Genomic DNA, 13,556 nt, shown 5'->3' on the forward strand with positions numbered 1-13,556 from the left:
TCTTCCGAGTAAATCTCGAAATGGCAGCCAGATGCACTTTTATCGATGAAAACGACAAACTTTTTTGAGCCAGGAGTAGCAAGTATGGTAGAAGCTGGTCCGGTGTGATGTTAAGTGGATGTAAACCTGGCTGATCCCCGCACCATATGCAGAATCTCTTCCATGTGTATGTATACGAAGCGTTCATGGACGGCGCCCTTGCAGCTTGGAAAATGCAACGACAGTCCGATGGAATTGCTAACGTACCAAACTCTGAGAAATCAGAAGCCAGGCTGTCAGATTGAGGCTGTCCGGGTCGTGATGCTAAACCGCCCCTTTGTCCTGAGACAGAAGGTTCGGGATCCTCTGGAACCTCAACGGTTCCGCATGCTGAAAGATGGAGTAGATCGGAGAACCACACTTGTCTCGCCCAGTACGGGGCCACCAGGATCACCCGACATGGATATCTGTGGATCCATTGCAGCGTCCGACGTACAAGTGGAAACGGGGTCGAACGCATACAAAAACTTGTCCGTCCACGGGAAGGAGAACGTTTCCCCCAGTGAGTCTTGCTGTGGCCACCTGCTCGCGAACTGTTCTTTCTCGTCGCAAAGAGATCTAGGGCCGGACGACCCCACTTTTCGAAGACACGGTGTAGTTGTTGGTCGCTCAATTCCCATTTGTGTAGTCGATTCATCTCTCTGCTGAGAGAGTCTGCTTGCACATTTTTGACTCCTGGTAAGTGGAACGCCAATAGATCTATCCTTTGGCGGAGGGCCCAATGCCAGATCTCCTGGGCTTTGGTCGACAGAGTCCTGGAGCGAGTACCTCCCGGTTTTCTTAGGTAAAACATTGTTGTCTTGTTGTGTGTCATTATCCGTACAACGGATCCCTTTATGCGTGGTAGAAAGGATTTCAGGGCCCAATGCACTGCCCTTAACTCCAGCACGTTGATGTGAAGGCTGGACTCCACCGATGACCACCGACCTTGAAATTGTAGGGAATCCAGATGAGCTCCCCATCCAGTCAGAGAAGCATCTGTCACCACTGTCATCTGGAATATAGGTTCCAGTAAGGGCATTCCTTTTGTTAGATTTTTGGATATTCTCCACCACTGAAGTGCCTGCACAAGCTTGCTGTTGATGGACAATTTGTCCGACCAAAGTCTTTGACTCTGTGCCCATCGATCTGTCAAGAATTCCTGAATGGGCCTCATGAAGAGACGACAATTGTTGATTAAGGGTATACAGGACGCCATGGTCCCCAGCAGGGACATGTACCTTCTTACTGACACTCTGGTGTTGACTTTCCATTCCGATGCTTTGTGTCGTAGTTTCATAACTCTTTCGACAGATGGCTTTACCAATCCTGACTGTGTCTGGAACTCCGCCCCTAGAAAGGCCAAGGTCCTTGATGGCGTTAAGGAGGACTTTTCGAAGTTTATTGCGAAGGCCAAAAGCTGTAGGAGGGACATGGTGGCATTCAGACTCTCCCGTGCCCTTTCCGGAGATAATCCCCTTACTAACCAATCGTCCAGGTATGGGTACACATGATGACCTTCCTTCCTTAACCAAGATGCCACTGGAGCCAAACATTTCGTGAAAGTCCTGGGAGACGGTTTTAGTCCGAACGGGAGGACCTTGAACTGATAGTGGGTTCGTCCGACGACGAACATGCAGAAATCTTGTTTCGACGCATCGGGATATGAAAGTATGCGTCTTGAAGGTCTAGCGACGACAAAAAAATCTCCCGGTTGTATCGATCGGATAACCTCTTGCAGTGTAAGCATTTTGAATTTTAGGTTCTTTAGCAGCTTGTTGAGAGCCCGCAGATCTAGAATGGGATGCCATTTTCCATTGGGTTTCTTGACCCCGAAGTAACGGGAGTACACTCCCTTTCCTCTTTCTGCCACTGGGACCAGTTCTATAGCCCCTTTCTGCAGCATAAGCGTCACTTCCTGCACCAGCATCTGAAGATGGGATTGTGGCGAGAACACTGGTGGAATGTGTGGCGGCTTGCCCTTTAACTGTAGGGAGTGACCCAGATGAATCGTGTCCAAAACCCATTGGTCCATTGTTATGCGTTCCCACTCGTCGACGCGACGAGACACTCTGCCCCCCCCCAGGATGTCTTGAAACTTGTCATTGCTGGGTTTTTGCATGTCGATCCTTCGCCGATGAGGAGTAGGAGCCTCTCCTTCTTGAGGACTGATAATCTCTGCCTCTACGAGTAGCTTGGGCTGCTCGTCTGTAGCTTTGGGAAGAGTAGGAGGGTCTACTGAAACCTCGGTCCCTAGGTGATTCAAACCGGGAGTTTCCGGAAGCTCCTCTGAAAGGACGAAAGGAACGAAAATTTCTGCCACTCTGGAGGGCTCCAAGTGACCGAGCAGGGTCAAAGTCTTCTTTCATGCCCTTCAAGGCCTCGTCCACTTTCTCGCCAAACAGTTGTTCCCCTTCGCACGGCATGTCCAGCACCTTGTATTGCACCTCCGGTCTAAAAGTCGTGCACTTAAGCCAGGCTTGCCTTCTTAACACTACGCCGTTATTGATTTGTTTAAAACCAGCCTCTGCCAGGTCGACAGCGATATTTATGGAATGATTGGAAGCCTCTTCCCCTTCACGTACTAGCAGCATAGCAGACTTCCTGTGTTCCTCTGGCAGATGGTCCAAGATAGGAGCCAAACGATGCCACATCTCTCTATCATACCGCGCCATAATGGCCAGGGAGTTGGCTGCTTTTACTGTAGTCACACCGACTGACACCTTTTTTCCGAACGCATCTTGTCTCCTGGCATCGTTGTCCGGCGGGGTCGTGCATTTGTGTTGCGACCTCGCTTTTCTGGCCGCAGCAGCGGACACCACCGAATCCGGCGAAGTTTGAGACGTCAAGCACTTGGGAGTGGACTCCAGAGCCTTGAATTTCTTTTCTAACCGTCCTTTTATCGACGGTTCTGAGAAAGGATGACACATGGTCCTCAACCCCTCTTGCCAGACATGGTCCAAAATGGGGATAGCAAACATCGATTTTCTTCTCTTGCCCATATGATCAAAGAGAAAACAATCTTTCTTTGCTTCTTCCGGTGCTAGGCCAAACTCCGCACACGCTTTTCCCATCATTGCATGGAAGGCCCCGATGTCATCCGGCGGTGATGGTTGTGCCGGGCTCTTTGGAGTTTCCATTTCCACATCCGACTCCCATGTCGGGTCCCTTGAGGGGGATAATGAGACGTCTGAAAGAGACCCTTCACGTTCTGACTCCAACTCTGGCAGTTCTCCTTCCTCCGAGTGTGAGCGAGAATGACCCTCCTCAACCGGGCAAGTTGTAGGCATTCTGGTCGTCGAGCGAGGAGCCGGGCCTGGTTCGGCGATGACCGGCGTAGCCTGCAGTACCGTCGGGACACTAGTGTGAGGCAACTGCGTGTCCAAACACTGCAACAGCTTCTGTAACGTGTTCAACACCTCCAGGGACAATACTGCCTGGGGATTCAGCAAGGAAGAGGCGGCTGGGATGGCACTGCCACTCGGGAGCTCCACCGAACTGGTCGCACGTAACCCCAGATTGGTTGGCTGTACGATCGGACCATGGTCATCCTTCGCCGACGAGATGGAGAAGGCTGCTTCTGGTTGCAACAAGGCCTCAGGCAAGATCTGGTCGAAAACCTCTAGTAGCCAACCCGCCGAAGGTGCCACCGTCGACGATGACATTTTCTCCATAACCGATGTTTGACCCGCCGAAGTGATCGTGGAAAGAGCAGGTGCAGATGGCAAAGAAGACGTTGAAGATCTGGCCGTCGTCGACAAAGTTTTTGGTGCAGAGCCTTGGGACGTACTCGCCGGTTTTGCACTCTACTTGTGGGTCGACGACACTCGAGGTAGAGCCACGGCGGTTTCCCGAAGAGGATTTCAATCGATCTTTTCTCTCCTTTTTTGATGAGGAGGAAGATGACATTTTCTTTGACGAAGAGTCCCTCGCAGGATGTTTATCAGCGGGGCGTTTATCCGACGAACATGGTTTCTTCGTCGGAGGCTCTGTCGACGCAGAGCGACGAGGGGGCACCAGAGATTTAGATCTCGAGGCAGTAGAGCCTACCTCCGATGCAGGGTACGCACCCACCCCGTCATTGAGCCAAGTTACCAGGCATCTGTTTCGGTCCTTCAGGGTCTTCTGGGAGAAGCCTTGACAGATCTCACACGTGTCAGCCGAATGATGAGGGTGAAGACAGTAATTACAGTCCATATGCCCATCACCTTCATATACTTTAAGACCGCATGTAGCACACGGACGAAACAACGCCTTTCCAGACATTTGAGGGAAGTCGAAGAAGAAATACGCACAACCTAGCAAAAATAGTAGATACTCGAGGTAATCCCACTACTTTGTAAGACGGTTGAAATCTGAGGGAGCCGCGGGGGCGGGGCTACTTATATCTCTACGTCCTAGTGGCGCAGGCGTATGCGGCCCAAAACGACATAGATAGGACACAAAAGTGTCGAAATTTTTCCTATGGAAAAGGTCTATATAATTTACCGAGGATTTCCAGCCTGACGGGGGAATATTCTAAGCATGCGAATCCATGAAAGATCCAATGCTGGAGAAATGTAGGTTATGCTCTGCCCATAAAGAAACAAGTTTGCCATGTCCTCACTGGCTGATGGGAAATACTCTGGTTATTACCGCCGTCTCATTTTACATATGGAAACAATTTCTGGAAAAATTGAAGTCACTGGGTGAATTGAGATGAATTTTAAATGGTTTTTATCTATTGGAAATGAGTAAATGTTATCTATCTCAGATTTTTAAGCAACGTATTGATTTTTGTTAACATGTTTATTAAATGTGTGCGTGCGTAAGGCATGTAATTTGCAACAAACAAAAAAAACAAAAGAAAATGAGAAAGGTGCCATACAAATCGCGCATTGCATTACATATAATCCCTACATCTTGAGCTGACAGTATCATTATACCTGTATATAAAAAAGGATGCCACATGGATCCAGGAATTTATAGAATTCTTGCTATGCTTGAAGCACCTGCAAATATCTTAGCCAGAGTTCTGTTAATTGAACTTACTTCCTGGATCGGCAAATAACATCATTCCCTTTAATCAAACCGGTTCTAGAAAGCATGCAAGTACTCTGCAGAACATCAGGCCTTTGGTAACAGTTTGGACGATCCGCAAGCAAACCACATACGTAATCTTCATTGACTTTAGTGCTGCTTTCAACACTATCTGGAGAGAGACCCTTTGGTGCACATTTATGGCCTGGAATATTCCACGTGGATTAACTATGATTATTAATTTGCATAACACTAGAGTTTGGATTATACCGGACTGGCTTCTCCACCCACAAAGGAGGCAAGTAGGTCTGTATATTGTCCCCACTTCATTCAATCCTTATTTGGCTGGCCTACAAACCGCTTCAACATCTGATCAATCTTATCCACGTAAACTTGATACGGTCTATCTCTTGGTTGGGATGTGCAATCTACTTTGTCCTTCTGGATTACAGTCCCAAAGCACCGCAAGCCCAATGTAATGCTCTTGGCTCCTACGCTTCTTCCAATGCCTTAAGATACATCTATATAAAACAAAAATCATGGTCTTTGCACCTGGTCGTACTAAACCTAAACCTTACATCTGGCATTTGAATAATATAAAGCTTGCAAAAGTCACCAACTATAAATATCTTGGGGTAATTGTTGATGATAAATTGGCATGCACTGCGCAGATTGATTTGGCTTCATCCAAGGCGATTCAACAATTAGCGCTCTCAAAACACAAAAATGGAGGACATACTTTAAGCGCTCTTATTAAGATCTACCAAACTAAAATACTCCCTAATATTGTATGTGGGGCAGAAATGTGGGCAAGTAAGAAGAGACTTCAATTAGGCAGACTAGAGAGAAAGTGGCTTAAAACCCTACTCGATCTCCCTCTATCGATTCCTATTGACTACATTTTTCTTGAATTTTGGATCTGCACTCTGGAGTCCCCATTTACCAAACAAATGATACTATTACACTGGAAATATTTGAATTCACTACCTGCACCCCTTTTGTCTATTGCGGCTCTGGCATATGAACAACATATTTCTTTGTTAGGCAACTTTGTCTTAGCCTCACATAACACTAGAGCAATATGGATCGGTGAGTCACTAATGAGGCACACAATATCACCTTTCCTCGCTATAGAAATCTAGTGAAAAGGGCCTTGGAAACCTAGGATTACTAGCATGCAATTATCAATTTGGAATGCAACATTAATAGAGGTACATATATTGAATACTTACAGCTCTGCACAGATATCCCTGCATACATAACCTAGTTATCCACCAGTCATATGGTTCGTAACCATCTTAAAATAAAATTAAATTTAACTGAATCTTTAGAGATACTGGGAGCTTGGCTTCAACTACCACAGTCAGATTGTGCAGACATTGTCGAGATGAGACAGTACGCAGGAAATGCACTAATGATTACTCCTCTCATTAGTGGTGGGCTACTTTGGGAGCGTCTAATGATAGGAAACATTAACCTAATAAATTAACGCACTATATTTCATGGTAAAGTGATAGCGATTTTAGATGAATTGTACAATTAATTGTGTTTATGTTGGGAAATTACTCAGCGAATTATGACTACATCAAACGGTCCCTGTAAGCACGTGTGTTGCTATTCATGGACTCGTGTTCGATTAATGCTACAATCTCTCATAGCAAAGAAATAGGGATCTTAGGTCAATTGAACCACAGATCAGTTTGCCTATGTCCATACTTGCCCAACTCCGTCATTATTTTCTTCTATTCTGAATAACTTTATAGATTTTGTGATTTTAAGTTAAAAAAAAAAATTCTCCTCCATTATGTATTATTGACTCATGTATACAATAAAATAAATTAAAAAGTAATTACTGTTTGTAATATTATCTAGTGAACTACTCTTAAACTACCCTCTGGAACTCTGTGTGTATTGTGTCTGCCACCAGGTATGGAGCTTATATTTTATGGTCAAGATTGACTTTGGCCTTAACTGGCCATTTACAGTTTTTTGCTTTCACTACGGTCTGCTATGTGTTCTGTGTAACCTTAGTACTTATTTTTCTCTACCATAAATATTTTAGGTGTGAACTTATAACAAAGTATAGATTTTCAGTATACCAGTGTGGTGTGTACTTCTGTGGTCTCTTTTGGTATTAATTATACCTCAGCCCAAAACTTTCTCTTCTGGAGTTAAGCCGATTGCTCCGCTGCAGCTTGCATTGGAGAGTCTGGTCTTCCCTGTCGGGTAACACTTTTCTAGCATTAGGTTAAGTGAATACACTGCCCTCACCAGAGGGTTATACAAGGATATTCCAAATACACACTTACCTGCTAGGGAAGGACGGCATAAGTGACGTGCTCTCTTTAAAATGATAAGGTATGTTGTAATATATTACGTTTTATGGTGCTCTCTAGCCATTTAACTATTACAACACGTGCACTGCTTTGTTGCACTGCTTTTAATTGTGTTGGAAAGTAAAGTGGTGTGTAGTCTTATTTTGAGATTTCTCACACACACAATGTTTTGTAGTGTGTAGTATACTAGTTTTACCTGCATTGCTGCTCTGCCTACGTTACCTGTGGGTTTGGCTAGACCAAGTGTCTATAAATATGTTCAGCAACAAGGTTGGCCTCTGACAGTAATGGTGGTGAACCTAAAACAAAAGAGGCCCTCGGAAGAAACAAGTTGTAGAGGAACCGAAAGGAAATTGAAAAGGATGCAATGAGGCCAGGGTTTCTGGGTCCAAGCCCTCAAGACATACTGCTGCAATGCAGTATAGCTTGAAACTAGCTACTAATGTCATAAGCAGGGATTAGGAACTGAGCAGGGAAGGTGGCTGTTCGAGGACCAGGAGGAAAAAAAAATGTGTTAGAAGCAAGTCAGAAGCCACAAGTTCTGGAAAAGAAACAAATCACGGAAAGGAACATAGGAAAATGGAGGGGAATAACTGAGTTGTGTACGCACAACAAACTCTACTTTTGAAATTCTAAATTTACTATGCAGACAGCTGAAAAGTTATAGTATGTATGGCGGCCAGGACATCCCAAGTATGGATGAAGGAGGTTGGATGCACTTGTACTGTTGGTGAAAAAGGTAGACAAAGTAAAATATCACCCCCTTTTAGAACTAAGTTGTCACAGTCGAGCAAGGAAACCCTTTTCAAACCCCTAAGAAAAAGAGGCAGTTAAGACGAAACCGATAATGAACAGAAAATAAATGATTAATCTGTTTTGTGAGATAATGTGTCTGTAGTAAACTTGTAAATATCAAGAAATGGAGAAACATCTAGCAACTTTTGTGAGGGTTAGAAAAGGGGACACACTGGGAGGCATGATTGACTGGACAATAAGACACCCAGACTGAAAAGATGCCCCCTGAAAAGGTGTTCTGTAATAATCCTCACCAATGTGGAATATGCCGACAGCTGTTGTGTTCAGAATGCATCCCAGACAGGAGAGGCTTATACTGTCAGAATATTAAACAAAATGGGAGCAGGGATACCTGTATGAGGTGGCAGCCCTGCCACACAAAATTAGATGAATATCCTCATTCACCCATGTTTTCTTTACCTCAACATCTCATTGTAGATTTCCACCATGCTGACAGAGATGGTGTATTGCCAATCAGAGGCCTTCTCGGCTACTTCCGTAAAGAGCAGTTGCAAGGCCCGTTGATTAATGCCTGGATTCTCTGGTGTTCCCTGAAGATGCAAAATATAGCAAGTTAATTAGCGTACTAACTGGAGCACAAACAGACTAAAGAAGGTCAAGGAAATGGCACAGCATAAATGAGGCTTGGTCCCCGAGATGCTAAGAGGGTCTCTGAGGAAATGAATCCCCATACATTGACATTTGGTGTACCTACAAAAGAAAAAGATAGACGTTAATTTCTCACCTCCATTGTGTAGGTCTTTCCGGAGCCAGTCTGTCCATATGCAAAGATACAGACATGATATCCATCAATGCAGGATGTGACAAGTGCTTGAACTTCCTGGAACACCTGGGGAGCCAAAGATAAGGGTGAGGGACACCTAATGAAAGAATACCTTGAAAGAAAGAACTAGGGTTTCCGATACATTAAACTCAGAGGACTGCAGAGTGACCTTTGCAGAGAGGTGTGCTACAGTACAAGGACATTTAACCATTTATAAAGCGACTAAATACCCAACACAATAAGCGGTGTGGGGCAGCCTTTAGACACTCACCGTCAAATACCTACACATACATAATGAAGTTGGAGTTTCAATCTAATTTGAGTCCAGTTCTGTGATGGGCAACTCCAGAGTTTTAGATGTATGGGACTGTACAGGTTTACGTAGCCCCAATCTCATGTGCTGGAGCAATTTAAATTGTAGAAGAACTGGGACCCAATGCAATGAAATGGAAAATAAAGAAGCTGCAATTCTGAGAGCAGGATTGGCTTGCTATCACATCCTAGCCTGACACGGCAATTGGATCGCCAATTTAATAAGAAGTCATGTGTATAATGTATTTATTGTGCATTTGTAAGGCGCTTATACAACAAAGCGCCAACAGGGAGGGCACATGGGAGTACAAATATGTAGAACATAGTAAAATAGAGGCAGACCTACTAGGCCTTGTGAGCATTCAGAACGTGCAAGTGCACAAGCGAGAGAAGGGGTGGGGGAGTAAGTGCTAGGTGTTTCAAGTGGGAAGTGCTAGGGAGTGAACAGCTGTAAGTGCCTAGGTGGAGTGGTATGCCACCAATAAATAGTTAAGTGCAAGCCTGCGGTGGCACAGGCCAGTGGGTGCCAAGGCAAAGTGTTGGGAGTGGCAGAAGCTGTAGGCGATTGGGTGTGGGAGGCCAGGACTCAGGAGGACATATAAGGGCCCTGGTCACCAATCTCAGCAGCTGTAAGGTTTAGCAGAGGTGGGAGTGAGGAAGGGAAAGAGGCGGTGAAAAGGAAAGTCTTGAGGAGCTTCTGAAGTTTGTGGAGATCCAGCTCAAGACGGAGAGTAAGGGGAAGGCTGTTCCATAGGAGGACAGGCAAACATGCTACTTCAGTAGACTGGAAGTAAAAAGACAATGAGTGGTCAATTGACAAAAACGTAAGCTTGGCATTTTAAGAAAGAAAAAGTTACTAACCTGTGACAGCAGTCAATTGACATGCATGAAAGATCACCCTCTCCAAGGAAAGAATCCTGTGACGCTTTGCAAAATGGTTTTTAGTAACAATTAACGGGGAAACACTTTTCCCCATGTCCCTATGCTGTTAAATGGTCGATAAAAAGAATACCTGCCATGCAATTCTATTTTCTTTTTTATTACAATACGAGAATGTGGCCTCATTCTAAACGGGTGAGCATATGTCTTTAGGTTCACAAGCTTGCAGTAGGCAAAAGGCAGCAAATCCCCAAAACAGGGAGGAGTTAAAAGAAATTGTTGACTTGAACACACCGTGATGACAGATTAATAAATTGGGTATTCAATTTAGATTCCATATCCAGGCAGTAGTTATGTGAAGACGCAAACAAACATTCACAGTTTCCAAACACATTTCAGTACAGAAATACATCCCATGGATGTATACGTATGAGGATTATTGCGTTTATTAGTACCCGGGGAGGGACAATCAGATTGTAAGAGTCGATACGATTGGCCCTCGCTGGGTCGTTGCTTGCCTGCGAAAGGCTCAACTGCTACGGTTCAGAGTGCTGCATCCCTTGAAGTTCCTTCCCCTTCTTCGTCTGGTTGCCATGGAAAGGGAGAAGGGACTATGAAGTCCATTCACCCCGATCCCTGGCACCCATTTTCTTTGTTTTCATTTTTTACTATCTTTTTAATGGCCCCTATGGAAAGGGAGAAGGGACTACTAGATCAATTAAGAGCAGTTACCCTCCCCCTACAGATACTATATTATTCTTAGTTCTTCAGACCCGACTCAATTACCAGCCTTTGTGATATTTCTGCTACCCATAAAACTGGAAGTTAAAAATTTAAGGAACGGGGATGCAGAAAGGGATCTTACCCATCTCGCCATAGCAGTCTGTTTGCTGCATGTTTCGTAGCATTTTATGGGGGCAAGCCTCCCATACAACCCTGTACTCTCTTACAATTCATTTTTATTGAATCCCTAACCTGCCCCGACCCCCACAAAAATATTCTGTGAAAAATGCTCCCAAACTGCCGTTTCACCAAATGTGGTGAAACCGCTTCACTTGCCTCCAATAGTCAAACAGATTCCAAACAATAGCAAAATGTGGGGGTGAAGTGGAGCGGGAAGGATCCTGAGAGGTCTATGGAGGGAAAGCAGCAAAAAAAGAAAATCTTTCCCAACACTGTTTCCAGGTGAGTGATGCGAGTAGTCTCAATGACTGGAGTAGACTTCCACTAGGATTCCGTCAGAGTCTCCTCTCCCCTAGTGGGGGGGGGGGAGGAAGAGAAGAATCCTAACATATGACAGGAAAACTGCATTTATGTGGGTCAAGCCATAATCAGCCTACAAGATTTACAATTACCACTATCCATTGGCGAGCGGGGACTGGTGTGTTACGTGCATGTGGGGAAATTGAGAGGGCGAGTGATTATGCATGGCAAGTTGAAATGTTTATCCCTGCCATGAAGACAGAGATCCCTGGAGAGGGGCAGCATATGTGCTTAGACATGGGTAACGTACACAGAAAAGATACTGGACATCGTTATGGATGGATGACAGATTGACAAATAAGTAGGAGGTAAAATTGAACATGCAAATCTAAAATGGTTGGGAGGAAATCTGAGAGGGCTGGAAGCCACTCTCTAACCATGGGGGTTTTCCATACCTCCTATGGTATAATAATGAGATCAGTTGAGGCGAAGGGAAGAATAGACTACTGGCATAAGGCCACTTACTTTTAAAGTTCATCCATACAATTGGAGTGTGTGTGTGTGGTGGTGTGTGTGTGTGTGTGGTGGTGGTGGTGGTGGTGTGTGTGTGGTGGGGGGGTTATGTTATATGGCATTTGTATAGCGCCTACTGCCAAAGGTAGGTCGCAAATGGCTAGGTCACTAATATTATAAAATGTGTGTGTGCACATTTGTTAGCCAGCCTGAGGTAAGTGGGAAGTAGCTAGGTCCAAACTAGCAGCCCATAGAACACGGAGGAGAGGGTGGCTGCCGTGACGGACTGTCAGGCAGAAGTAGAGTCAAGGAGAATGATTATGTGCACATCTGCACCAAATTTTTATCATGGGACTATTGGAAGCAGTGATAGGTGCTGGGTTTGTAAAGGAGAGTACTGTTTATTGCAGATGCATGGGGTCAGTGGCCGAGCCCTGTGAGGGGTACAGCCAAGTTCCATTGTAATCGAGTGCAAGAAGTCAGAGGAGCAGGGTTGAGACTTAGTTGGAGCACTGCCTTGCAGAGAATCTCAAGGTGCCTGACTGAAAAGTTTTCGGTGGGTGACTAGGATCAACATTGTCAACTCATCAGGTGCACTTGCATTCCGGTCGGGATGGGGCAATATTTCACTACGTCCGTCAGGATGCGGAGGGGAAAAGCCAGGTTTTTAGGGCCTTCCTGAAGGCGAGGTGATCCTCCAGGCGGCAGATGGTAAGAGGGAGTGAGTTCTGGATGGTGAGTGCTTCAACTGAGGACAAGTGCTCTATTATGGATAACAAGGAGGAGTGCTGTAGCTGAACTCAGGTTTCTGGAGGGCATGTATCGTCTAAGCTTATGTTGCAGATATTCTGGTCCTGTGTTGTGGAGATCTCTGTGGCTGATGCCGATTGCCTTGAAGGTAGATCGTTGCTCTATCGATTGCCAGTGAAAGACAAGGAGGGCGAGTGTGAGGTGTTCTCTGGGTCCTAGGACAAAGATGACCTTGCTGATGTGTTTTGTACCCGTTGGGAGTTCTTAGTTGTGATGCGAGGCCCACCAGGTATAGGGCTTAGCATAAGCGTGAGTGGATAATAGCAACGATCGCAGTGAATATGCAGGGGGGTGAGGGAAGGAAAGATGCGTCGGAAAATGTGTATATGTAGGTAGCAGTATTTGTCACAGAGTTGATGCAGTGCGATAGGGTAAGGTCCATGTCCAAAGTTTTTTTGTACTGTGTTGGAGGAACAGAGGAAAATATTCTAATTGTCAAACAGTGTAGGCATATGCATCTATAAAATATTACAGTTTGGAGATGAGCCTACGAATCCAGGTGATTTTCCCGCAACGGAAATCACTGCATACAAAAAGTCTGCATGGGAAATGTACGCACTACAAAATTGTTCATACATTTCCCATGCGGACATCCATTAATAAAACACCACATCCATACAAACACACACCCCCAACAGCCCCCACTCAAACCCCCAACACACCCCCACCCCCCTACTTACCTTTCTTTACGACGCGCTTTGTGTCCCAGCAACGCTGGTTCCCTTTCACTTCCGTAATCGGGAACCGGCACAGCAGGGCCCTTTTATTATTTTTTTTACTTTTTTTTTTTTTTAACTTTGTCGGTGAGCTGCAGCGGTGTCCCCTGCAACCCCCACTCGCCAATACTGTATAACCCTGCAGCCTTTTTTTTGGTCGGGCAGCTGCAT

General features: G+C 45.3%; 1 protein-coding gene across 5 annotated transcripts in view; it reads right to left on the bottom strand.

The window, feature by feature from the left end:
- Nucleotides 1-13,556, bottom strand: part of KIFC3 (kinesin family member C3) — a 632,740-nt gene that overhangs the window by 38,153 nt on the left and 581,031 nt on the right. For all 5 annotated transcript variants that reach the window (XM_069654325.1, XM_069654315.1, XM_069654306.1 and 2 more), the window contains 2 exons: nt 8,914-9,018; nt 8,589-8,719 (listed from right to left, as the gene is read on the bottom strand). In XM_069654325.1, coding sequence (XP_069510426.1) covers nt 8,589-8,719; nt 8,914-9,018 — 236 coding nt within the window. The remainder of the gene's footprint in view (nt 1-8,588; nt 8,720-8,913; nt 9,019-13,556) is intronic.

The sequence above is a fragment of the Ambystoma mexicanum genome, chromosome 1p (assembly GCF_040938575.1).
Source record: "Ambystoma mexicanum isolate Mex_15411 chromosome 1p, UKY_AmexF1_1, whole genome shotgun sequence".
Taxonomy (NCBI): Eukaryota; Metazoa; Chordata; class Amphibia; order Caudata; family Ambystomatidae; genus Ambystoma; species Ambystoma mexicanum.